Below are 26,829 nucleotides of genomic sequence, written 5' to 3'. Positions count from 1 at the left end.
AGAAGTGATGAAATACAGAAAGGAATTCTAACTCTGGCTAACCAAGAGTCTGGTAATTTTCCAGAGATGTTTTCTTTGTCAGATAAAACAAATATTAAGCAACTTTAATTAAACTAAATGGTGACATTCTTCAGAGGCCACAGGTACTGTTTAAATGTCTAAACAAATTATCGTGGTCAAGTAGAGAGAATATAGGTAAAATTTACCAGAAAACTAGAGTTATCCTAATCACTTAAATTTGAAGGAAGGTCTTATATAACCTTCTTATATAACCAATACCTATATATTATGTTCTATGTCTAGTAGAATAATGACATCAGAATTATAATAAAGTATTATGACTATAAAGATGCTTTAAATGTATTTGAGGTTCAAGAATGAGTCATTGATATTGAAAATGTCAAAAACTGTTATATGTTATCATTACTTTATATAATAGTATATTTCTGGATATTTAAAGGCTTTTCTCTTTTATACAGTTGACAGTAGCCTTGTTTCTGTGGAGAAAAGAAAAAAGAAAAAAAAAATCTCAAGCCTTGTTATAAATGCTAGCAATTAGTATAAAGAGGTAAACCAAAACCCTCTTTTATCAACATGATGATAAGAGAGGCCAATCTATTTTACATTCAAGCTTTAACACCCTCAAATTGTATATCCTTTCAGATTCAATATATAACTAAAAATTTTTTTTTCTTATTTCATAGCAGTTTCCTGATCTATTCTTTTGTTATTTTCTGTTTTTATTTTTTTTTCTGGAAACCTTTTCCAGGTCTGCTGTTATCTTCCTTGAAAAATATTAAGCAGAACTTCATAAAATATTGCACCATGGTTTTAGGCTAGAGTAGAATAATATTTTTCTATTTTGCCACAGTTATAATATTTTCCTCAAACTTTTGGTTACAACATCACTGTCGTGACTCCAAGAGAATCCTCTTCCTTGAATTCTAATATTTTGTGAAATTATTTAGAAGAATTTTCAGTTGGTCTGGATAGAGCTGTCCTAGTCGAATGAAAATGTTTTACATAAACAAAAGCTTAGTTTATTTTGAGGCTTTTATGAGTGTAGATAATGAGAAATGAAATACCATTTGATGTGGCTTGCTACATAAATAGGATTATGAAAATGAAAGAAAATTGTAAAGAAAATTTAAGGGCAAACCTAGAAAAATTTATTAACAATCTGTGCTGTTAGAATGAACAGTCTTCTGAGAAACGTTTGAACATTTCCTGAGCTGGAACATTTCTAACTAGACTTAACCAAGTAACTAGATCTACAGAGGGAATCATCTGGCATTGATAGAGGATAAACTAGTTGATCTGATTGGTCTTTTGCATCTTAAACTTCACATGAAACTAGAACAGTGTTTTCTTTTGCCTTTAGTCTTGGGTACTGTGGGTACTGTCATTTATGTCTAAAAGATCCAGGCTGATTTTCTGGAAGCCGCACTTGCAGGAAGCTTTTTGCCAAGCTACACTGTCAAAAGTACACTATCTGTAATTCTGTGCTTTCCCTTTTACTATATGTCATATTTATAATTCTATCAAATAATTAAAAAGTTGAAGTTATATAAATAAACCTATTGTACTAGCTCACCCTGTGTACTGGGTAGGTTCTTAAAAAAGAATGTAAGTAAAATCAGGAACAGATAGGAGTTGGATACTTAACAAGTAAAGGAATGATGCCAAGACCTAACTTGTACAGAAAAGAAGTTTTTCTTGGTGGTAGGGATGGAGAATATTGTGACCAATGTTGAATAGTAACATGGAAAGATAAACCTGGAAGGTTCGAGCAGGAGTGAGACTGTTAAGGAAAATTCAAAGTCAAGTCTTATAGGAGCTAATAAAGATGGAAGCTAGAGTGAGCCTTTAATTGCTGTAGACTTTTCCCTCTTTCATTCTCTTTCGACTTGTTCAAAGGCTCTAAAAATATTTATTAGTTCCATACAAATTAGTCAAAATTGTTATAAATATCTTCTGATTCCTAGGATAGTATTCATCTGACAGTACATGCTGACATAAAAGACATAGAAGAGGGAGGCTTGGGATAAAATTTGGTCTTTCTTTTCTTCACATGCGAATCAGGAAATTCTATGCAAAATATTGCTGACTAATTACTATGAAAAGAAGAGAAAGTGTATTTCATGAATTATGTTAGGATAATTTGCTTATTAAGTAGAAGAACCTGTGCCTCAAATAACACTTAAAAAAAAAAAGTTCCAAATCTGATGTGAGTCTTGACTTTCTTGAAAGGATACACACTGAGATGAACCAAAGGCATTCTTGGCTTCGTTCAGAAAGTTTGTTATTTACATGTCCCATGCTTGCAGCCATTAAACTGAAGGGGAGGGGGAAAATTCTCTCTTCTCTCTTTTTAGGTTCTTTGGCTGATATTTATTTATTTATTAAATAATTTTTTTGGGGGGTGTGGACCATTTTTTTAAAGTCTTGTGTTGAATTTGTTGCAGTGTTACTTCTGTGTTTTGCTTTGGTTTTTTGGCCACAAGGCGTGTGGGATCTTAGTTCCCTAACCAGGGGTTGAACCTGTACCCCCTGCACTAGAAAATGAAGTCTCAACCATCGGACCACATGGGAAGCCCTGCCTTGGCTGGTTTAGTAATGAAATTGATATAAGATAGAATAATTGGAGAAAGAAGCTTCCCTGGTGGCTCAGATGGTAAAGAATCCATCTGCAAAGCAGAACTGTGATCTATCCCTGGGTTGAGAAGATCCCCTGGAGAAGGGAATGGCTATCCACTCCAGTATTCTGGCCTGGAGAAATAGGAGAAAACCAAGTTTAATGTTATATGTACAGTGTATGTGTTTGTTAAGTCGCTTCAACTCCTTTCAACTGTATGGACTGTGCCTGCCAGGCTCCTCTGTCCTTAGGATTCTCCAGGCAAGAATACTGCAGTAGGTTGCCATTTTCTCCTCCAGGGAATCTTCCTGACCCAGGAATCGAACCCGAGTCTCTTACCGTCTCCTGCGTTACAGACAGGTTCTTTACCACTGGTACCACCAGTAGTCCCGTGAAAAGCTGAGACTTCAACAGCAGCCAGGTAACTGAACCTTGTATAAAATCTTGAGCTAAGGAAAGGGGTGAGGGTCTGCGGATACGAAGGGGAGGAAGACCATTCACACGAAGGCAGAGGAAAGGTTTGAAAAACAGATTTTGCCGTGTTATCAGTTATGTTTCTTTGGTGAAAAGGTATCTCTGGTGATAGCTCTCCTCCTGGTATAGGCCCCCTTTCCAGTGTAAATTTAGGCAGTTGATGAAGAGGAGGAGAGCTTTACCTGAATCTGCTGGGTTTTGATTGCCTTCAGCTCAAAAAAATCCGTATGCTAAAGTGGCATATTTGGTAGTCATGTATTCTGCCCCCGCCAACCAAATACTAAGAGGCCTACAGAGTGCCAGATGCCTTTTCTGTTACCTCCTGCTACCCCTGTGAGCATTAAGGATAGAACTTGGCCAACTCGGACTAAATGTTTACTATTGTTCAGCTCTGGGACTTTTAACACATTAAGCCTGTAATGATCCCTGTTCAGACTGCAATCTGTTTTCATAACCTGTATCCTTAATAATTAGCCTAGTTGCTTCTCAGAAAGGCTTTTAAGTGATTCATCATTATACAAGTTCTGCAACAGGTTAATGATTTCGGAAAGCGTATTTTTGCTTAGCAGCCTAATTTCAGTGGCTGTGTGATTTTTGCCAGAGTGCCTATGGAGGAGGACAGATAGATGGATTTCTCCAACTCTGGGATATAAAGTGAAAAAATATTATTTTAGAAAACATTGGTAAAACTTTCTGAGTCATCTGCTTCCCAGGGTAATCCCTCCCCTTCTAATTTGCATCTGTTTAAGAACTTAGGAAAAAACCATATAGAGAGTAGTTATTCAGAATCACACATGGATTCAAATCCTAGGTCTTCTATTCACTAGGAGTAGCTGTGTGATCCAGAAAAAGATATTTAATCTCTTTAAATCTCAATGACCTCATCTGTAAACTGAGAATAATAGCACCTACTAGTGCTGATGTGAATGTTAATTTTAATGAGATGCTGTATAATGTAAAATGCTTAGCACAGTGTTTAACACTTAAGAAACAGTAAGTGAGAGCTGCTAAAATAAGGAAGAGTATGCATACATATGCATCTGACTCTTGGCGACCTCATGGACTGTAGCCAACCAGGCTCCCCTGTTCAAGGGATTTTCTAGGCAAGAGTACTGGAGTGGGTTGCCATACCCTGCTCCAGGGGATCTTCCTGTCCCAGGGATTGAATCCAAGTCTCCTGCAACTCCTACATGGACAGGCGGATTCTTTACCACTGAGCCACCTGGGAATCCCAAGGAAGAGTCTAAATATCACTAAATGTGAAACATGAAAGTCTGGAAAGTATTCTTATCTGGATACTTTGTCTTACTGAGAGAATAAAGTGGTTTAAAGTGGATATTATTGAGGGCAGACTTGGTTACACTATGGACAACTTAAGTTTTTCTCCCTCTTACACGCTGTCCATTTCTGTTCTAAAACATTTCTTGACTGGTTTGCTGTCTCTGAGTACTTTTGCAGTTCTGAGATAGAACAGGTGCTGACTGCTGATTTTGTTGTGGAGGTAAAGATAGAAGACCTTATTCAGAGTCTCACCTGGTTCAAATCCTAGGTCTTCTATTCACTAGGAGTAGCTGTGTGATCCAGAAAAAGATGTTTAATCACTGGAAAAGGACTAAAAAGGACTAGGATGACTAGGAAAGGATTAAAATCTGTGTGCACGTGTCAAAGCAAAAGTAATTAATGTGACATTTCAGTGTCACAGAGAAAAAAATACTTGTTAAGACAGAATTAACATCACAGGTCTAGCACATGCGATATTTCATCAGCAAAAGTGAATTAGTGTGAAAGAGAATAGAGAACTCAAGCTTTTGACCTGATTAGTGATATAAAACAATTAGATAATTCTAAAATATGTTTTTTTTCTGTAAAAATCCTACAAGTAATTCAATCTATAATCTTCATTAGTTAATGTAATTCTATTAATTCTATAAAGGCTAATAATACTATAAACATTTTATTTAAAAGTATTAATATTGTTGCTGAACTAAACTCGAGTCCACTTGCCCATTGCACAGCAGAGCCAATCTACTGACACCATTTTATGGTGAAGGAAAGTGCACATTTGTTGCAGGGTCCCACAGCAGAATGGGTGGCTTATGCTCAAAGGACTCAAACTCCCCGATGGTTTTCAGGGAAGGTTTTCCTAAGGTAACATTTGGGGTGAGTGTTGTAGGGTGCATGACTTTCCTCTGGTTGGTTGGTGGTAAGGTAATGGGGTGATGTTTCAGGAATCTTCATCGTCAACCTTCTAGTTCTAAACAATCTGGGGTCTACCTGCTGGTCAGCATGTAGTTACCACCCTCCGCCTGGGAGTAGGGGGAGATCTTAGTTTCTGCATAACAACTCAAAAATATGTATCAGATTTTCTGTGTGTCCCTTGAGGAGGAGCTAGGATTATGTTTTATTGCTGAATTATTGTTTAAGGTATAATTACTTTTAAAAAAATATTTATTTATCTGGGTCTTAGTTGCAGGACACAGGATCTTCATTGCATCATGTGGGATCTTCCGTTTCAGCTCACAGACTCTTTAGTTGTGGAGTGTGGACTCCAGAGCATGGGCTCAGTAGCTGCAGCTCAAGGGCTTACTTGCTCTGAGGCAGGTGGCATCTTAGATTTCCAACCAGAGATCGAAACTGCTTCCCCTGCAATGCAAGGCAGGCTCCCCACCACTGGAATGCCAGAGAAATCCCTATCATTACTTTTCTAGCTTGACTCTTTGCTTCTGCCATCCCTCAATTCCCTAATTGGTTGAGTCTGCTCTTTGGCACTCAGAGAAGGCCTAGGACAGAGAAGCCTTTTTTCTACAAACAAGAAATGGGGAACATGAATGGACTTTTGTACCTGGGAAAGCCCCACAGGATCTTGCTTAGCTTTAATATTAGACTGAGATTGTTTAGAAACAATTAAATATAGAATTGCTGTGTGTGCTGTGCTTAGTTGCTCACTCATGTCTGACTCTTTGGAACCCCCTGAACTATAGCCCACCAGGCTCCTCTGTCCATAGGGATTCTCCAGGCAAGAATACTAGAGTGGGTTGCCAACCCCTTCTCCAGGGGATCATCCCGACCCAGGGACTGAACCCTGGTCTGCTGCATTGCAGGTGGATTCTTTACCATCTGAGCCACCAGGGAAGCCCAAGAATACCAGAGTGGGTAGCCTATCACATCTCCAGGGGATCTTCCCAACCCAGGAATCGAACCAGGGTCTTCTGCATTGCAGGCGGATTCTTTACCAACTAAGCTACTGCTGCTGCTGCTAAGTCGCTTCAGTCGTGTCCGACTCTGTGCGACCCCATAGACGGCAGCCCACCAAGCTCCCCCGTCCCTGGGATTCTCCAGGCAAGAACACTGGAGTGGGTTGCCATTGCCTTCTCCAATGCGTGAAAGTGAAAGTGAAGTCTCTCAGTCGCATCTGACTCTTCGAGACCCCATGTACTGCAGCCCACCAGGGTCCTCCATCCATGGGATTTTCCAGGCAAGAGTACTGGAGTGGGATGCCATTGCCTTCTCCGAGCTAAGCTGCTAGGGAAGCCCAGATATATAGTTGGTACTAGGTAAATGCCATTTTCCCATGTGTTTGCAAATATAATTAAGGGCATGTAATATATAGAGAGTTATGCATTAGTCTTATTTTACAAATATCCTAATGCCATAGATCCTATAAAAGATACAGGAAATCCAGGAAAATAAGACATAAGCACATGTTAGAGTCAAATACAAATGTTGTGTGTGATTAAGGCTGTGTATGATTAAGTTTAAAACATTACCACCTTGGGAAATACTGCCTGGAACTTCCATTAACGCGTGTTCTAAATTGAAGTTGTTAGATCAATATTTGATGTTCCATCCCAAAGAGCCTTAAGAGAAAATTGTTTTAGATCAAAGAAGTGCACATGTGGCATGGAGTCACGGGGAATCACAATTCAATTTGGGGAGCCCATGTGTCTTAGTTGTGCTGTGTCAGGAGTTAAGTTTGAAACTGTGGAGGAAGAAAAATAATTTTTGCTTTACTCTTCTAAGGTCTTTGGCTGTTATACCCCTGTATTAAAAAGACAGATTAATAGGAGGACACAAATACAAGTTTAATGACATGCGTACCTCCTGTTTACATGGGAGAGACACAGGAAAACCGAGTAACTCTCTGAAATGACCAAGCCATTACCTTATATACCAGCTTCAGCTAAAGGCAAAAGAAAGATGTTGAGCCACTTATGAGAGTTACCAGGAAAGCACAGTAAACAAGGAAAGCATAATAAATTCAGATTTGAGTCACTGCCTTCTGTATCAGTTAAGAGTTTCTAGAGATTTTAGAGTTATAGTTCTCTTCCTGGTATAGCCAGGGAGAAACCCTTACAAATGGAGGCTTTCTTATAAATATAAGTACGTCTTGCTGCTGCTGCTGCTAAGTCGCTTCAATCGTGTCCGACTCTGTGCGAGCCCATAGACGTCAGTCCACCAGGCTCCACCGTCCCTGGGATTCTCAGGCAAGAACGCTGGAGTGGGTTGCCATTTCCTTCTCCAAAATATGTCTTAGGAAAGGGTAATTTCTACCCAGGTTTCAGAGCTTCACAGGTCCCTGTTGTTTCTTAAAAAATAATGAGCTTGAAGTCATCAGTATGCCAAAGAGGTATATTTGGGGGTGGTATAATGTGCTCCCCTTCAAAACTATTTGTCACATCTTTTCATTTTTTTGGCTTGGGACTTAAGTCAGCCCACTCTGCCTGCAAACAAGCTGTGATGAAATACAGTAGGTCTGTTCTGAAGTGCTCTGGCTTCCGTTACAAAGAGCATCTATTCTTTGTTCACCAAGGAAGCACAGAGGATGCTCTAAAATTTTAGGACCTAATCACTGAATGAAGCAGAATACATGGCGCTGGTGTTAAGGACCACTTCTCCGGTTTATAGTCTTCAAAATTAGGGTGCTATAGAAAGTTCACACACACACACACACAAGGGTCCATTTTGTTGTAAGGGTTCCATTCAAAAAAGGAGCATGAATGTAGATTTCAAGATTTCTTAGAAGAATTAAGTGTTCGCTATCTAAAAGGAAACATCACGCTGTGTGTTTATTTTTCTATTATAAGCCTGGCGTTTTGAAAAGCTTTTCTTGGTTTCTTAACTATGGTTGGGTTCATAAAGGAAATTTACTTCCAGAACAGAAGTCTCTGTATTTTATCTGGAATGGGTAATGAAAACCTTGCTGCTGAGCTGTTCAAGGGAAGAACTATTTATACTGTGAGTTTTAAATAAACCCATGCACTAAGCTCCTATATTTAAGGATTTAGGCAAATTTTGTAGTACAGCCCCCAGGATATCAGAGGGATCTTCCCTGAATTTAGATTAGAGGCCTTGCCTTTGAGCTCAGTGTGTTTGTTTGCAATGTATCTGTTAATCAAGTTCTTTTGCTTAGAGACTGCATAAACATTCAAAATAGAATGACTCAAGTGAGTTCCCCATGGACAAATTAATTGCTGTTTTGTTTTTTTCTTTATTTTACCTCAGCATATTTGTTAAAAATCTTGATTTTGAAGGTGGTCTTTTCCTCCCAATCCTTTGTACTTTTATTACTGTAAAATGACTGACATTAGAAAAGAACAGCAACAACACTCAATTTTGAAAAAGAGTTCATGGAAAAGTAGAGTCCCATATCACTAAAAACTACCCCACCCTCTTCCCTTGGCGTTTCCCCTTTTCTCTCTTCACTTCAAGTCCCCTCCCCCGACTCCATGTGGCTTTTTCTGCATATTGTGACTTCTGACTTGTTCTTGGCAGGGTTTGAGGTTTGCATTTTCTGATAGATAATTTAGAATCACTTAAAAAAGTAAACTTTTTATGTTACAAAAACCTTGAGATTCACAGAATTCTTGCAAAGATAATACTGGGGGATCCCATAGACCCCACACCCAGTTACCTCTATAATTAAAACCTCATGTTAGTATGGTACATATGTTACAATTGATGAACAAATAGTGATGCATTATTATTGACTAAAGTCCATGTTTTATTCATGTTTCCTCAATTTTCCCCTAATGTCTTTTTTCCGTTTCAGGATCCCATCCAGATGCCACATTACATCATTTAGTTGTCATGTGCCCTTAGCTTCCTCTTGGCGGTGACAATTATTCAGAGTTTCCTTGTTTTCCATGACCTGATTAGTTTTAAAGATCACGGGTCAGGCATTTTGAAGTGTTCCTCAGTTGGGACAGGTCTGATGTTTTTCTCATTATTAGCCCTGGGTCATGTTTTGGGGAAGGGCGACCATAATAGGTAAAGTGTCATTGTTATCCCAGCCTATCGAAGATACCTACCAGCAGCGTGAATTAGCGCTGCTTGACGTTGATCCCTATTACTCGGCTTCAGATGTTTGTGACGTTAGAATCACGTTTTCATTTTCCTCTGAAGACTGGTCAAAGTATTTTCCTGAAGTTTCTAATGATGCGATCATTAAAGCTATAAGGAAGCTGACTGGAGATTGATCTCCTGGTTTTTCTTTCTTGGTGACGTTTTAAAGCCGCTATTCATTTCTAAGCAGTCAGGCAAAAATCATTTCAGTGGTGGTAAAGACATCTTCTCCTTTCTCATGTGCTGTAGGTGGGAATGCGATCCCGAAACCAGGGCGGTGAAAGTTCATCCAACGGGCATGTCTCCTGCCCCAAGACCTCCACCATCAGCAATGCTGCTGATAAAAGTCTCTCAGAAGACACGAAAAAGAAGAACAAATCCAACAGAAAGGAGGAGGATGTCATGGCTTCGGGAACTGTCAAACGACACCTAAAACCATCTGGAGAAAGTGAACGGAAAAGTAAGAAATCCTTGGAGTTGTCCAAGGAAGATCTCATCCAGCTACTCAGTATAATGGAAGGGGAGCTACAGGTAGAGTCAAATTTTCTCAGTTGTTGTGTTTTTCGTTTGAAGCTGTAAAATAAGAGACCGTGAACCTGTCTCCCTCCTTGGATTGTGAACTTCGTGGGGAAGTGAATGTTTTTCTTGTTCATTCCTAAACCCCTAGTGCCTGGCGCAAGTTTCACTGAATACATTCTTGTTGAATGAACGGATAAATGGATAGAGCTGATTTCAATGTTAAGCTTCTCTAGAAGCAGAAAATTTTTTCATGACATTTTTTTTTTTGAGCTTTTTAATTTGCGTGGGGGTAGAGCTGAGTAACAATGTTGTGATGAACAGTGAAGGGACTCAGCCATCCATACAGAATGTGTCCATTCTCCCCCAAACTCCCCTCCCATCCAGGCTGCTATGTAACACTGAGCAAAGTTCCATGTGCTATACAGTAGGTCCTTGTCAGTTGTTCATTTTAAATACAGCATATGTACACAACCACACTAAGCTCCCTAATTACATGACGTGTTTTTGGTAATAATTTACTAACAGCATTTGGTAGTAGGTAATCAATGAGGTTATCTAATTTAGGGCCACTGGCTATGATTGCAAACTGAGGAAAAGTCATGATTCTTGTTTTTTTTTAATTATTTTTATTTACTTATGGCTGCTCTGGGTCTTTGTTGCTGATTGCAGGCTTTTCTCTAGCTGCATCAAGGGAAGACTGTTCTCCAGTTTTGGTGAGTGGGCTCCTTGTCGCAGTGGCTCGCGGGCTCTAGGGTGAGCAGGCTTCAGAAGTTGTGGCATACCGGCTTAGTTGTTCTGAGGCATGTGGAATCTTCCTGGACCAGGAATTGAACCTGTGTCCCCTGCACTGGCAAGTGGATTCTTAACCACTAGACCACCAGGGAAGTCCAAATTCATGACTCTTAGAAGGCAGCTGCTGCTGCTGCTAAGTCACTTCAGTCGTGTCCGACTCTGTGTGACCCCATAGACAGCAGGTCACCAGGCTCCCCCGTCCCTGGGATTCTCCAGGCAAGAACACTGGAGTGGGTTGCCATTTCCTTCTCCAATGCATGAAAGTGGAAAGTGAAAGGGAAGTTGCTCAGTCGTATCCGACTCTTCGCGACCCCATGGACTGTAGCACACCAGGCTCCTCCGTCCATGGGATTTTCCAGGCAAGAGTACTGGAGTGGGGTGCCATCGCCTTCTCCGCTTAGAAGGCAGAGCTAAGATCAGTTGTTACTTTTGCTTTTTTCTAGGAGGTAGGGGGAAAAGAGAGATGAAGAGACAGAGGGAAGAAGAGAGGGAAAGAGAAAGAGAAGGAAATTTCATTTAAAGCAGTCTTACACTTTTCTCATTTTGGGGGTGACTCTCAGCTTTAATTTTCTACAGCGTCATAGGAGTTGAGATGCACTCAAGTAAGCAGAACATAATGCTGTGAAAACCTAATCCTTCCACAAAGCATTTTCAACTCTATTATCTCATTTGATCTCAATAAAAATGTGGGTGTCATTATCTATAATTTATAATGAGGAAACAGGCCCAGAAGGGTTAATGGGTTGGCCAGATGTCATCTTAGGCCTTTTGATGCTTGATCCTGGGCACTTAATACTGCCCATCCTCCCGCCTTCTGTGGCTGCCAGGTCCCCCATTAAGAGAATGTTTTTAAGCACTTAAAAGGGAGCTGGGATTCTCCTGAGTTTCTGAACCCTGGAAAATTATATTTCTGGAAGTGGGAAAACAATAACTTTTTTTTTTTTTTTTGAGGAGAGGATGACTTAAGAGTGAGGTTGCTGTTTTCCTTCTTGTTTTTGTTAGGCTCTTAGCTTGCCTAAGCCTCGAGGGGAACACTAACAATTGAATGAGATGAAGCCTTTGTTTGGTGCCCTTAGTACCAGACATATTATTTGCAACTTACCCTAAACAAGGGGATCTGATCTGTTCCTGTTCTAATCTGTGTGTGCCCTCAGATAAGGAAACCCCTGGGGTAAAGAGAAATAGAAAACATGCAAAACTCAAATTAAAAACAATCGAGCATGCTTGAGCTTACCATTTATGGGCTGAGAAAAATCACCTTTGCATTTCAAAGCAAAAGATGAAATTTTCCAGAGCACCACCATTACTAAAAATAGCTTCACCACTGCCAGAAATGTGGTTATTATTCAGCCTATTAATGTTTATTGTGTCAGGAGACAGAATATATTAGTCCAAATTTTTAAGCTGCCCCCAGGATACAGCTATTGACCTGAGTGGGAGATACAACATAATCTAAGAAATCATTACAAAGGAATGTCATCAGCTTATTTCTTCCAGACCTGGTGGCTTATGTGAAGCTTATGGTTTTTCTAGACTCTAATAATTTCTGTAGAAAGGCTGTTATATCATGGTAGACTGTGGACTGTATTTAGTTGGTGGTATAGCCAGATATAGTTCTAGAGCCTGGATATGCAAAATAAAAGTCCACACACCTGGGACAAAGAAATTAGTCAGAAGGCTACAAAGAAGTGCATTTTGCTCTCCCTTAACCTTTGTGAATACAGGATACCTTACCTTACACAAGATGTATTCCTGAGCAGCAATAAATAAGGAAAGAGTGTAAGATATTTGTAGGAGAGGCAGTGGAGGAAAAGAGAAATGAACTTGATATTATAAGGAATGCCACAGTGAATTCATTTGCAAAGCAAGTCATCCATCCCCCATGTGCATTGCTATGCACACACATGCAAACATAAGTACATGCACTTGTAAATGTAGATTTCACAATACTAGACTCCTTAAAAATGAGAGTGTTCCGTTATTTAGAGCTCCTGTCACAGGAGGGTGAGTGTGTGTTGTAGCTGAGAGTGGGAGGCAGTCGGCGTCAGCAAATGTGAGTGGGCTGGTGGAAATGTGACAGCTACGTAGCAGGTTTGCCACACTAGAGACAAGGGGGGAAAAAAAGGTCTATCTGAAAAAAGATCTGGTGCTGAAAGAGAGGCAGAGAGTTTAGGGACCCACAGCTCAGGCCTGTGTGCTCTGCAGCTTGATGAGTATTTTATGAGCTTTTAGCGAGTTGTCTCCCAGAGCTTCAAAGGCTACCTATCACCCTCCCTTTATGAAGCAGCTGTGAAATGACTCAAACACCTTCCTCTGCAGGTGGTGGTCCAAGATTCTATAAAGTATCAGGGCTGACAAGCAGCTCTGAGGTGTCTACCCACCTCCTTTATATTACAAATGTGAAACTGACACTCAAATGAGTTAGGTGACTTGCCCAAGATGGCACCGCAATTTAGTTAACATTTACTCCAAATCTAGCTTCCCTTTCTCTCAGTCCAGTGTCCCTCCTTTAATAGTCTTTTCCAATCAGAGGATGTGAAAGTGGGGTATCCAGGGCCTTTATATTTATTCTTCTGTCTCCAGGATTTCTTTCAAGTAGACTCACTAAGAGGTGCAGGTTTGATGCTTGGGTCAGGAAGATCACCTGGAGGAAGGCATAGAAACCCACTCCAGTGTTCTTGCCTGGAGAATCCCATGGACAGAGGAGCCTGGTGGGCTACAGTCCATGGGGTTGCCAAGAGCTGGACATGACTAAAGCGACTTCTATTGCCTGTAGGAGATGTACCTTGGAAGTGACTTGCAGGCAAAGGAGGAGATGCAGTTTCACTCATACGCTTCATGCCAATTTTCTCTTTGTCAAACTTCTTTGTGATCTCTCTCATTCTCTTCATCTCTGCAGCCAGGGTTCTGAACACTACCGACAATTTTCTGTGTTTTCTGGTATCAGTGCTCCGTGGCCTTTGGAATCTGTTGTATGTAATCTGTGGGAATCTGTTGAATCAACCTTATAGACAGAACGACCTTTATTGTTAGCGCTGGCTTTTTGCAAAATTTGCAGACTTGCTGGGTTTTCCTTGTTGTTGTTGCTGTTTGTCTGCTTGCTTTTTGTCAGTAAGAGGTGTCCAGGGAACTCCTGAAGTTCACCCTAAAGGTGTACGTTAGAAATGGAGTTGCCCCTCGCAGGGATTTTTGCATTTTAAGGAGTCTTGTCTGGAACTGGTGATGTCATGCCCCTGGTCGTCAACAGGGACAGCCTTCCAGACTTTTCAAGCCACACCTTAGCAGATGCAAGCTTGTCATTTCAGCACAATGTCAGACGGCATTGCCTGCATAGAAGCAGCTGGAATAGTTTCCATGATTACACTTCTGTCCTCGACTGCTTCCAGTAACATGTACTTTCTAATAAATTGAAACATTTTTATTTCTCTGGGTGAAAAACTGGTTACATATTTCCCAGACTAAACTGAAAATAATGAAATAGTACTCCCAGGCCATCATTTGGGCATTATGATTAATTTCCCCTTGTATTTGTCCAAAAATAGCACTTTTAAGAAGCCAGTCAATTTGGCTGAACTAAAAACAACCAAAGTTCAAAGGAAATGGTACTCACATCAAAAAGCCATAATACAGAATACTTGGCAGAAGGATATTCTTGTAGGATAATTCAAAAAGAGAATACTAATTATTTTTCTTGATGCAAAAAATAGCTAGCTTTTTTATACAGTAAATTTCCTTGACATAGCCACTCAAATACTGTTAGAAAAACAAAACTCAAATTGGGTTTCATCATTTTTTTTCCCTCTTGTCTATGTAGGTAGTTCTCTTCTACCTGTGTATAAGGAGGCTCAGAGAATAGGCTTATTAGATAATGTAATTTGACAAGGCACCCCTGAAACAGTGCACCTCAGATTGGGACTTAAACCCATGTCCTGGGACTCAGACCTGGGCAAAACGCTGCGTGGGACTCCAACCCACTGTCATTTAATTGGGATCACTCACCTGCTGTCTGGACTTACTGAGGCTCAGGTGCTTTGTGTCCCAGCGTAGAAGGAATTCAGCAAGAGGCAAAGTGATAGAAAATATATAGATTTATTAATATAGGTTGCTTGTAAGAGACGCAAGTGGGCAGGTTGGGGAGCTCTGCCCTGAGGATTAAGTGGGCTACAGTTTTATAGTCAAAGGAAGCGGGGAAGGGGGAAGATCACTTTCTTCAAGGAGTGAGGCTTCTAGATACGAAGGAGGAGCTAGGGATCAGACAGGAGAGACAGGAGAGTGTCTGACCCTATGAGGTCAAACTAGGATTTTCATTGTTGTTGTTCAGTCACCAAGTTGTGTCTGACTCCTCGTGACCCCATGGACTACAGCACTCCAGGCTTCCCTGGCTCTCACCATCTCCCAAGTTTGCCCAAGTTCATATCCGTTGAATTGGTGATACCATCCAACCATCTCATTCTCTGTTGTCCTCTTCTCTTTCTGCCTTCAATCTTCCCCAGCATCGAGATCTTCTCCAATGAGTTGGCTGTTCGCATCGGGTGGTCAAAGTATTGGAGCTTCAGCTTCAGCCTCAGTCCTTCCAATGAGTACTCAGGGTTAATTTCCCTTAAGATTGACCGGTTTGATCTCCTTGCTGTTGAAGGGATGCTCAAGAGTCTTCTCCAACACCACAGTTTGAAAACATCAATTCTTCAGCATTCTGCCTTCTTTATGGTCCAGCTCTCACATCGGTACATGGCAGCTGGAAAGGCCATTCCCTTGACTATACAGGCCTTTGTCGGCAAAGTGATGTCTTTACTTTTTAACGCGCTGTCTAGGTTTGTCATAGCTTTCCTGCCAAGAAGCAGTTGTCTTCTAATATCATGGCTGCGATCACCATCTGCAGTGATTTTAGAGCCCAAGGAAGGAAACTTGTCACCGCTTCCTCCTTTTCCTTTTCTATTTGCCATCTCTTGACGGCAAATAGACTGGATGACATAATCTTATTTTTTTTAACATTGAGTTTTAAGCTGGCTTTTTCATTCTCCTCCTTCCCCCTCATTAAGAGGCTCTTTAGTTCTTTTTCACTTTCTGCCATTAGAGTGGTATCATTTGTATTCAAATCAGTAGAAGCGTGGTGACATTTTTCTTCCATCTAGCATAACTCATACTTTTATTTTTGGCTTTATAGTTAAGCAAGGCTGTTTCATTCCATGACATCCCAACAGTTTTCTTGAGTGATCATTAACTTATAGTGGTCTTCCAAGTTTCCTAGGTTTCCCTCTCTATCTATTGTCCCCTCCTGGGACTTCTGTAGCTACCCGTGTAATAACCACCATTGTTGTTCAGTTGCTCAGTCGTGTCTGATTCTTTATGACCCCATGGACTGCAGCGTGCCAGGCTTCCCTGTCCTTCATCAACTCCTGGAGCTTGATCAAACTCATGTCCATTGAGTGGGTGATGCCATCCAACCATCTCATCATCTGTTGCCCCCTTCTCCTCCTGTCTTCAGTCTTTCCCAGCATCAAGGTCTTTTTCAACGAGTCGGCTCTTTACATCAGATGGCTAAGTATTGGAGCTTCAGCTTCAACATCAGTCCTTCCAATGAACATTCAGGACTGAATTCCTTTAGGATTGACTGGTTGGATCTCCTTAAAGTCCAAGGGACTCTCAAGAGTCTTCTCCAACACCACAGCTCAGAGACATCAATACCATATTCTATCCCTATCACCAACACTCCCCTGGGCTTTGGTGTTTGCCAGGCTGAGTCAGAGGCAATCACACCACACACTGAGAAATCTTCCTTCATTTGGATGCCTGGCAGAAGAAGTTGTATTTCCAAGGTAATTTATGAAATCGATAATATGCTTGTGGATTGTTAGATGTTTCCTCTATTCTCTCCTTTGGGGGTTCCAGCCATTTTCTTTATTGTTCACTTTCTCTCTTTTCTTTAACCCCTCTCCTACCTACTATAGGTGATCCCTCTGTCCGCTCTCTTTTTCTCACCAACAGAGTTTATTCATTCTTAGTGAAAGTGAAGTCACTCAGTCATGTCTGACTCTTTGCGACCCCAGGGACTGTAGCCTGCCAGGCTCCTCCATCCATGGGATTTTCCAGGCAAGAGTACTGGAGTGGGTTGCCATTTCCTTCTCCAGGGGATCTTCCTGACTCAGGTATCAAACCCAGGTCTCCCAAATTGCAGGCAGACACTTTACTGTCTGAGCCACTAGGGAAGCCAGTCATTCTTAGGCCTTTAATTAACTAATTTAAAATCGATTGATCTTGCAATATTTAAGAAACATTGCACTACTGGAAGCCTGAAAAATGCAAAAGTGAGTAATAATAATACTTGTAGCTAAAATTTGATGAACTCCTGCTATGTGCCAAGCATGGTTTTTGGCATGGTTTTTCCTCATGGCAGTCATGAGGAAAGAGCTCATGATCTGGTAGGACAGATGAGAATGTATATTTTTTGGGGTAGCTGCAATGCAAATTGCTGTTGTCGTTGTTCAGTCACCAAGTCGCCTGGTGCTGTTGTTCAGTCACCAAGTCGTTCCTGACTCTTTGCAACCTTATGGACGGCAGCATGCCAGGCTTCCCTGTCCTTCACCGTCTCCTGGAGTTTGCTCAGATTCATGTCCATTGAGTTGGTAATACGATCTAACTATCTCTTCCCCTGCTGCAAAGCATATTAGGGAGTACAAACATGGGAAAGATTGTGAAAATCCCAGGAGATGAGTTAAGAAAAGCTTCACTGAAGAATTAGATCTCCAAGAATTGTAGGTCTTGGACAGGCACAGAGGAGCATAGGAACTAACTTGGCAGAATCAAACAGACAGCAGGTGGACAAGTATGGGTCATGTTCATTGTGAATGGTCTCCCATCTGTGGAGAAGTATTTGGTGGAAGTAAAACTACAGCTCTATTTGGAGACCACAAATAAGGCATCTGAAAAACAACAGTCAGAAGGTGTGAGGATCCCAGAGGAGTGGAGGATGCAGAAGCCAAAGGAGTCAAGATTGTCAAGAAGAGGAAAGAAATTGTGTCAGTCAAATCAACAGAGAATTTCAGCTGGATGTGATTGAAAGGTGTTTGTTGGGTTTATGGGTCTGGAGGTCATTGGGAACATTTGCTGGAGAAGTTTCACTGAGTATAAGTCTATTGTCAGTGGTTTGAGAAGTGAAGGGAAGTTAAAGAAATAGAGTAACATGTTCTAATGAAAATCCATGAATTTTTGTCTTGAAGAGTTAATCGGATCTTTTTTTTTGGACCCAGGCAAATAAGCCACATTTCCCATCTCTTTCACACTGTAGTAAATCATTTGTCTGGCACAGAGTATGCCGTTAGTACATTTGTTGACCTCCTGCTTTGAAATCACCATGTTGCTTTGCTCTACTTCTGGGCTTTAAGTGAGACATGGGAGTATTAAAAAGTAAAAGACTGAAACAGTGTGACTTGAATGAAAAATCCTGCAGGGAAATGTTTGGTACTTGACCTTATTAGCATTAACTCTGAGCTGTAGCTTACTCCCTGCCTGCGTGCGTGCGTGCCAAGTCGCTTCAGTCGTGTCTGACTATAGCCCACCAGGCTCCTCTGTCCATGGGATTCTCCAGGCCAGAACACTGGAGTGGGTTGCCATTGCCTCCCCCAGGGGATCTTCCCGACCCAAGGATTGGAACCCACGTCTCTTGCATCTCCTGCATTGGCAGGTGGGTTCTTTACCACTAGCGCCACCTGGGAAGCCCCCCTGTCTGTGTACTTCCCACTTTCTGGGCTGTTGTGGTGGCTACAGTCAGCCAATGTAGATATTATTTGGAAAACCTTAGGTAATGAAGGAGGAGAACGATAGAACGGTAGCTAGAAGGAAACTCAAGTGAAGGGAGTATTTTGAATGATGAAACAGACTACTGTGTTTTATGGGTTAAAGGGTTATGGGACCAAAAAGGAGCAGGGTCAAAGATACAGCAAACAGCAAGGATTTGTGATGAACCAAAGTCTTAAAGGAGGCAGGAGGGAGGGAATTAAAAGTATGGTTTGGAGGCTGACCTTGGGGTTTGCCCTTGAAAAGTAGGGTGAGACTTCCTCTTCTGTGACAGAGAGAAGGAAGAAGAATGGGTGGGGATAAATACACCATTTGTAGAGGAAGGGTGGGCAACTGAGGGAGATGTGCCCAAAGCCTCAATTTTCACAGCAAGGAAAAGACAAAGTGCTATGTTACTGAAAGCAACAAGACCGGACCCAAGCCATGGTCTTAAGGATAATGATGTACAGTTGCATTGCTACCCAGGGGAGTGTTAGCGGAAGGAGATTGTGGACAAACAGGAATCCTAACGAGTGGAGTTGAGGACTCAGCCAGCAGAAGGACCGGGTGTGTGCAGTGGACTAGATGCCCGAGTGTACAGGGGTGCTGTAGCTTATAGCTCTGGATCTGGGGCTGAAGTCGTCCCCGTGGATGCAGTGGAGAGACAGAAGTGAAAGGAAGTGGCGTGTGTTGGCGAGACGGCATCCAGCAAGGAAGCAACATTGGGAAGAGTGAGCACGTCCAGGGGAAGACGGGCCAGAGAGGGCTGGAAAGATGAAGCTGGGCTATGAGCACCTAAATTTTCTGTCCGGTGTGGGTTTTACTAATGTACAGTCTTGGGTGAGGTCCTGGAAGTGGAAGTGAAGGCAATTGGAATGCATGAGGTCAAGGAATGGTGAAGTTAGGATATTGGCTAAAGTCATGAGTGTTGAAACCTCCGAGGATGATGGTGGGATTTGGAGTGGAGAGCTAGTCTGTATCATGTAGTAAGTATGAGGGTTGGGGAGCAGAAGGTCAGCAGATAATTGCTGCCAGACTATTTTCTGTAAAGTGCTTCTCTGATCATGTCATGCAGGTGCTTAGGAATTTACAAGAGATCTCTAGACCCTATCAGATTGAAATCTAAATTGATCAGACTGGTCTGTAAAAATCTATTTATTAACAGGCTTCCCGTTAACCGTGAAAGCTTATCTTTTATATTCCTTAACATGATCCTGCCTATCAAACCCCCTGCCCTGATCTAGACACTCACATGTACAATCTCAAATACTATTACCTCCCCTGGCTTCTCTATATTTATCGACCTTAAGACTACTTACAGAACAGATACTGAAGATCTTTACGAAAACTGAGGAGGACATGTATTGTCCTTGTTCTATCCTACACTTCCCTCATGTACTAGTCAATATTCCTGTTTTTCCTTTTTAAATTAAAGATTTAAATTTTTTATAGCAGTTTTGGGATCACAGTAAAATTGAGAGGAAGGTACAGTGATTTTCATACATGCCCTCTGCCCCACCCGACAGGCATACCCTCCCGTATTATCAACATCCCCCAGTGCGGTTGGGCATGCTACACTTGATAAATGTACATGGACACATCGTAACCACCCAAGGCCTGTAGTTTACCTTAGGGCTCGCTTTTGGTGTGTACGTTGGTTTGGAAAATGTATGATGATATGTGGGTCTCCCAGGTGATGCTAGCGGTGAAGAACCTGCCTGCCAATGCAGGAGTACAGAGATGTGGGTTTGGTCTCCGGGTTGGGAAGATCCCCTGGAGGAGGGCACGGCAACCCACTCCGGTATCCTTGCCTGGAGAATCCTATGGACAGAGGAGCCTGGCAGTCTATAGTCCATGGGGTCACAAAGAGTCAAACACAACAGAAACGACTTAGCATACATGATGTTACGTATCTACCATTATTAGCACCTTACAGAATATTTTCTCTGCTCTAAAAATCCTCTGGGCTCCACCTATTCATCTCTCCCCCAACCTTACTCAAATTTCTTTTAGTACCCATTACATACACATTTCCCATGTGTTTTATGTACTTACTTATACCTGTTGCCTGAAACAGCTTGAGAGAAGGGGTTGTGTCTTCTGCTTCTTTCCTGAGCCTCACTGCACCTAGAAAAGGGCTGGACATCATTGTTTATCTACTGTTAACTAATGATTGTTCTTGAAGATCCTAATATTTGTACGTCCTATGAGGCAGTCATAAGATTATTTTTTTAATGTCTGCAAAAGACTTTGAACTATATAAAGCATGAGTTCTTAGTATACACAGTGTTATTGATTTAATAGTAATGGTCCCAAATGTTTATGATATTCCTACTACAATACTATGATTCTACCTTTCTGTCGTCTTTAACAAGAGATCTCATAACTCCACTGGGGATGCTAATAGTCAGTTCAGATGGAATTACCAAAAGCACCCAAGCATGATAGGCTTATCCTACAAGAGTGCCATTTATCATTTCTTTCTTTAGAGATGGCTTTTCTTTTCCTGAGTTCCATTTGTCACATGGTAGGACTTCCCATAGAATCTCTGCACTTCTGAAGAATGAGGTTTTTAGTTCCTCTGCTGGCTTTTGAAATTGATGACTCACCTGTACTTAATAAGCTCCATATTTAGAATCTGGGGCTGAGGTCACTCTGAGAAAGGCTGCCCAGTGAAATCTTACACCACTAAAATGGTCAGCATGCTGAGAATGGTATGTCTTTGCTAAGTTTAGGAGGCAGCAAAGAGATAGGTTGCTCTCTGATTAAAATCAGGACCAGATCTGATCTTTGTTGAATGTGATGGTTCAGAATCTCATGTATCCAGTAGTATTGTTAGTATTTTGGCAAAGAGCTTTGGCCGCTGATTTTCATTATTAGGCAGAATATTTTTAGTGTTCCTATTAGAATCAGAAATTTGCCTTCTCTGCAGTGAGAATAAGACCCTCATTGATGCTATAGGGGAGAAGCATGATTTTATGAAAAATGTAAAAAAAAAATTAATAAAGAAAATGCCCTGTAAAATAAATCTTTTATCATTTATGACACTCTGGACATTGGGAAATACTATACAGGAGTGGTATGTGAAAGACACAGAATTCTCCTATAAATGACTATAGCCTGTATTTTTTTTCAGTGAAACTGACCTCATTTGTAAACAAACTACATCTTTTTTTTTTTTTTCTTTTTTTTCTTTCTTTTTCCGGACCGTGGTGCCCGCTGCGGCGCGGACTCGCGATCCGAACCCGGGCGAGGCAAGGCGAGGTCCCAAACTACATCTTAATATCCAACTCACCTATGTAAATATTTCTCAATTATTTGGAGTATGTTCTCCAGTGAAATCAGAGTTTGTATCAGTTCAGTTCAGTCGCTCAGTCGTGTCCGACTCTTTGTGACCCCATGAATCGCAGCACGCCAGGCCTCCCTGTCTATCACCAACTCCCAGAGTTCACTCAGACTCATGTCCATCGAGTCAGTGATGCCATCCAGCCATCTCATCCTCTGTCGTCCCCTTCTCCTCCTGTCCCCAAACCCTCCCAGCATCAGAGTCTTTTCCAATGAGTCAACTCTTCACATGAGGTGGCCAAAGTACTGGAGTTTCAGCTTTAGCATCATTCCTTCCAAAGAAATCTCAGGGCTGATCTCCTTCAGAATGGACTGGTTGGATCTCCTTGCAGTCCAAGGGACTCTCAAGAGTCTTCTCCAACACCACAGTTCAAAAGCATCAATTCTTCAGCGCTCAGCCTTCTTCACAGTCCAACTCTCACATCCATACATGACCACAGGAAAAACCATAGCCTTGACTAGACGGACCTTTGTTGGCAAAGTAATGTCTCTGCTTTTTAATATGCTATCTAGGTTGGTCATAACTTTCCTTCCAAGGAGTAAGCGTCTTTTAATTTCATGGCTGCAGTCACCATCTTCAGTGATTTTGGAGCCCCAGAAAATAAAGTCTGCCACTGTTTCCCCATCTATTTCCCATGAAGTGATGGGACCAGATGCCATGATCTTCATTTTCTGAATGTTGAGCTTTAAGCCAACTTTTTCACTCCCCACTTTCACTTTCATCAAGAGGCTTTTTAGTTCCTCTTCACTTTCTGCCAGATCACTGTAATGAGAAAAATGCATTGAATGGAGTAGGATTTGGGGCATAATATATGTGTGATTCCAGGAAAGATGTCAGTTAGAATACTGACAGGTCAGAAGTTCAGGGGAGAGATCAGGTCTAGACCTGTGGTGTCCCAAAGAGCTTTTTATGAAGAAGGAAATGTTTTATATCTATTCTGTCCTATAGGTAGCCACTAGCCACAGGGGGCTTTTCAGGATTTGAAATATGGCTAAGATGGCTGAAGAACAGAAATTTAAACTTTATTTAATATAATTAATTTAAATAGCCACATGTAATGGCTGCATCACGGAAATGGGGCAACAGACAGGGCCCTCACCTGGAGAGATAGTCGTTGAAGCCAAGGGATAGAGAATAAAAGAAGAAGTCAAGTCCAAAGACAGACACTGCCTTAGAGAACAACTATGATTAAGACGGCATACAATATGACAGTTCAATGTAACTCAAAGCAATTGCTTTGCATAGTTAACTTGGTAACAAGGCCATCATTCACATGAAACCTATACAGTGGACTTCACTGGAAACCACTCATTTGCTTTGTCTTGTCATCCTGATGCACTGCAAGGCATGGATATATTTATATATCTAATCCAATTGCAAATAGAAATTAATAATAGATATTGCTAAATAAATTACTGCATGGCAAATTAAAAAAAAAAAGATGGGGAGAGAGAAAAGAACTGGCCAAAAACGAAGCGAGGGCATGATTAAAGTTAAAGGAAGACAGACCTCAACCACCTGAACCTGATGCCTTGTGGGTGCCAAGGAGAGCACTTCAGGAAGAAGACTTAGAGCGCAGCCCTTTATTGAGCCAGCATTCAAAAGGTGCAGCTTTAAAGGAATGGTGAGTGTTGGTGTCAGATTGCTGGTGTCTGGAAAGTGCTTGGGCCGGCTTTGCTGTTGAGAAGTTTGTGGATGGGGAAAGATGGTGGGGCTGGCTATCGGGATAGTAGGGGTGGGGGGAGGCTTATCGTTTGTTTTGTTCTGTCTTGGATGGGAACACCTGAACAGGTTTGTAGGTGTTAGACACAGATGTCTTCCCCAAATATTCCTCCCCCTAACACCGTCCCTTGCTCCCTTGATTCACAACTCCTGGATGCTCTGGTCTTCTCTCTTACTTACACGATGGAGGTCTTCTCAAGTTCTCTCCATCCTCCCCCATCTCCACCCTTCACCTTCCCTTTCTCCCCTTCCCCTTCATGCAGAGAGAAAAGGAAAGTGAAGTCGCTCAGTCATGTCCAACTCTTTGGAACCCTATGGACTGCAGCCTACCAGGCTCCTCCCTCCATGGGATTTTCCAGGCAAGGGTACTGGAGGGGGTTGCCATTTCCTTCTCCAGGGGATCTTCCCAACCCAGGGATCAAGCCCAGGTCTCCCGCATTGCAGGTAGACAGTTTACCATCTGAGCCACCAGGGAAGTCCTCACTCAGAGAGAAGTATCCTTTTATATCAAGGTTAGTTCTGTTGACTTAATCCTACCTTCTTCCCAGATTGATTTATACACCTCTTTCCCCTCCCTACTCCCATCCCCGAATCTCCCTCTCTGCCTTCCCACGATCTGCAACTTGTTGGGGGCATGACCACTTTCCACATAAGAGGAACTGAAATAACCAGAGTTCCTGGGCTTCTTTAGACATGGAATTGTTGTCCGTCAGCATGGTCTCCATCCCCCAGGGAGTCTGCACATGGAATATTTAGGTCATTTATTTTCCAGTCTTCTCCTGACTACATGCCTACTCCCTTTTCTCCTTCCATCCTATCCAGGTTCCAATCTCCTCGCATCGATACATTCACCTCCATCATTTTCTATCTCACTTGACTATTTTTAACAAAACTTCTGCTTGTCCATATTTTTCTTTTTATAAACAATCTTAAATTATAAATTCCTAGAGGATAGACTCTGTAAAGCACTTGATAAATGCTTTTTGAAAATGACTTTTCATCCCAATTGGGAAATATAGTTTGGTTTTTTTTTTAAGTGGATTACTATTTTAATTTTTTTTTTCCCTAAAAGTATTTCATGTTAAATCCTGGCTTTGGCAGAACCTTCAGCATAGTGCTCAAGAGTGAGGGTATTCCAAGGAAGCATCAGGTGATAGCGGACTTTGTGGTTTTGTTTTCTACCTTTCATGGTACCTGTGTTACTTTATGCATTTTCTCAATGGATGTGCAGGCCAATACTAGTGGCAGAACCGTCTCTCACTTGGGGACCAGATGGTACCCTGAAAACCCCATTGTCCTCAGCCCCTTTTTGCTAGGTGAAAGGGTCTGGCATATCCTTTGACACGTTTCAGTCTCTCCTCCCCCCACAAAAAAAGTATATAAAGAGGTGGATAGTGTTTCATTATACTAGTTTGTTCACTTTGGTGTATGTTTAAAACTTTTTATGGTCAGATCTATGGCTTTTCCAGTGGTCATGTATGGATGTGAGAGTTGGACCATAAAGAAGGCTGAGCATGGAAGAATTGATGCTTTCAAACTGTGGTGTTAGAGAAGACTCTTGAGAGTCCCTAGGACAGTAAGGAGATCAAACCAGTCAATCCTATAGGAAATCATCCCTGAATATTCATTGAAAGGACTGATGCCGAAGCTGCAGCTCCAATATTTTGGCCACCAGATTTGAAGAGCTGAATTGTTGGAAGACCCTGATGCTGGGAAAGATTGAAGGCAGGAGAAGGGGACGACAGAGGATGAGATGGTTGGATGGCATCACCGACTCGATGGTTTGAGTAAACTCAGGGTGATGGTGAAGGACAGGGAAGCCTGGCGTGCTATAGTCCATGGGGTTGCAGAGTTAGACACGACCTAGCCATCAAACAACAACATAAAATGAAGTTAAAGAAATGAATAAATGACAACGAAATAGAGAAAAATAATAATAATATCCATATTGCCATTTTCCTTTCTGTGCTGCCGACCATATGCCAAGACTTTCATATTTGATTTAATAATCACAATAGCCCTAAAGAGTTAGACGAGAAATAAATAGAAGCTTAGCTGGCTTAAGGAAACTCACCCAAGGATGACCTAGTAAGGTGTACCATGCCTTTCTGACCCTAAAGTCAGTGTGTGCCAGAAAAATAGTATACCCCTGTTGTTTTTGTAGTCCAAATGGAAGAACAGACTCACCGGAAAAGAGGACTTCATTTCACAGATAAAGGATCAGAAGCATCTGCTATTTGCCAGCAGAATTATTTCCATGTAAAACAGTTCATTTTAAAATGTACAACTTGGGATAATTTTGAGGGTCGCTAAATGACAACTTGAATTGATGTTTGGGTTCCTTTCAGGGAAACCACATTGCTTCTTAGATGAGATTAAACCCAGCCAAAACTCAGACTGGGACTTGAACCCAGGATCTCTGACTTAGGAGGGGACTTGAACCTACTGTCTTTTAATTGAAACCACTCACCTGGCGTCAGGATTTACTGACGGTTCTTTTGTCTAGTTGTGGAAAGAACTCGGCCTGAGGCAAAGTGATAGGCAAAGAGAAGGCTTATTAGCATAGGAGAGTTATGGAAGATACAGGCAGGGAATGCAGCCCCAGAACTAAAGGCTGTATTTTCATAACCCAAAGAAAAGTGGGCAGAGGAGAAGACCACCATCTTCCTCATTTTGGGGTAGACGTCAAGGTTTACATCATTAGTTTCTCCTTTGACCCTATATGATCTAACCAAGACTGTCATGGCGCTGTTTAAATCATACGTATATTAAAAGAAGAGTGGAAACATATGGGCTTCTCCGGTGGTTCAGCAGTAAAGAATCCACCTGCGATGCAGGAGACCCCGGTTCAATCCCCTGGAGGAGGGCATGGCAACCCACTCCAGTATTCTTGCCTGGAGAATCCCAGGGACAGAGGAGCCTGGTGGGCTACAGTCCACGGAGTTGCAAAGAGCTGGATACAACTGAAGTGACGAAGCACCGTAACCTATGCTAAAATGTGGTCATTCATCTCAGTTTGAATACAGTGTCCCCCTTTCACCGAGTTTCTTTCCCCTTTCCTCTATATTCCTGTCTTGGCTACATGCAGAAATGCTAGTCTTCAAGAACCATTAGATCCCTGACTTCATGTAACAAAATTCAGACTCCATATCTGTTGTCTTGTGCTTTAACTATCAGGGTTTGGGGCTTGAGTGTATCTGGCACTTGGATGCACCTGGTCTTCCTT

General features: G+C 41.7%; 1 protein-coding gene across 4 annotated transcripts in view; it reads left to right on the top strand.

Moving 5' to 3' along the window:
• Positions 1-26,829, top strand: part of FILIP1 (filamin A interacting protein 1) — a 222,431-nt gene that overhangs the window by 88,982 nt on the left and 106,620 nt on the right. For all 4 annotated transcript variants that reach the window (XM_027550954.1, XM_027550956.1, XM_027550953.1 and 1 more), the window contains one exon: positions 9,701-9,982. In XM_027550954.1, coding sequence (XP_027406755.1) covers positions 9,707-9,982 — 276 coding nt within the window. In that variant the 5' untranslated portion in view covers positions 9,701-9,706. The remainder of the gene's footprint in view (positions 1-9,700; positions 9,983-26,829) is intronic.

The sequence above is a fragment of the Bos indicus x Bos taurus genome, chromosome 9, assembly GCF_003369695.1.
Source record: "Bos indicus x Bos taurus breed Angus x Brahman F1 hybrid chromosome 9, Bos_hybrid_MaternalHap_v2.0, whole genome shotgun sequence".
NCBI classification, from domain to species: domain Eukaryota; kingdom Metazoa; phylum Chordata; class Mammalia; order Artiodactyla; family Bovidae; genus Bos; species Bos indicus x Bos taurus.
Note: the sequence above shows the minus strand (reverse complement) of the source record. Positions and strands in the feature narration are given on the sequence as shown.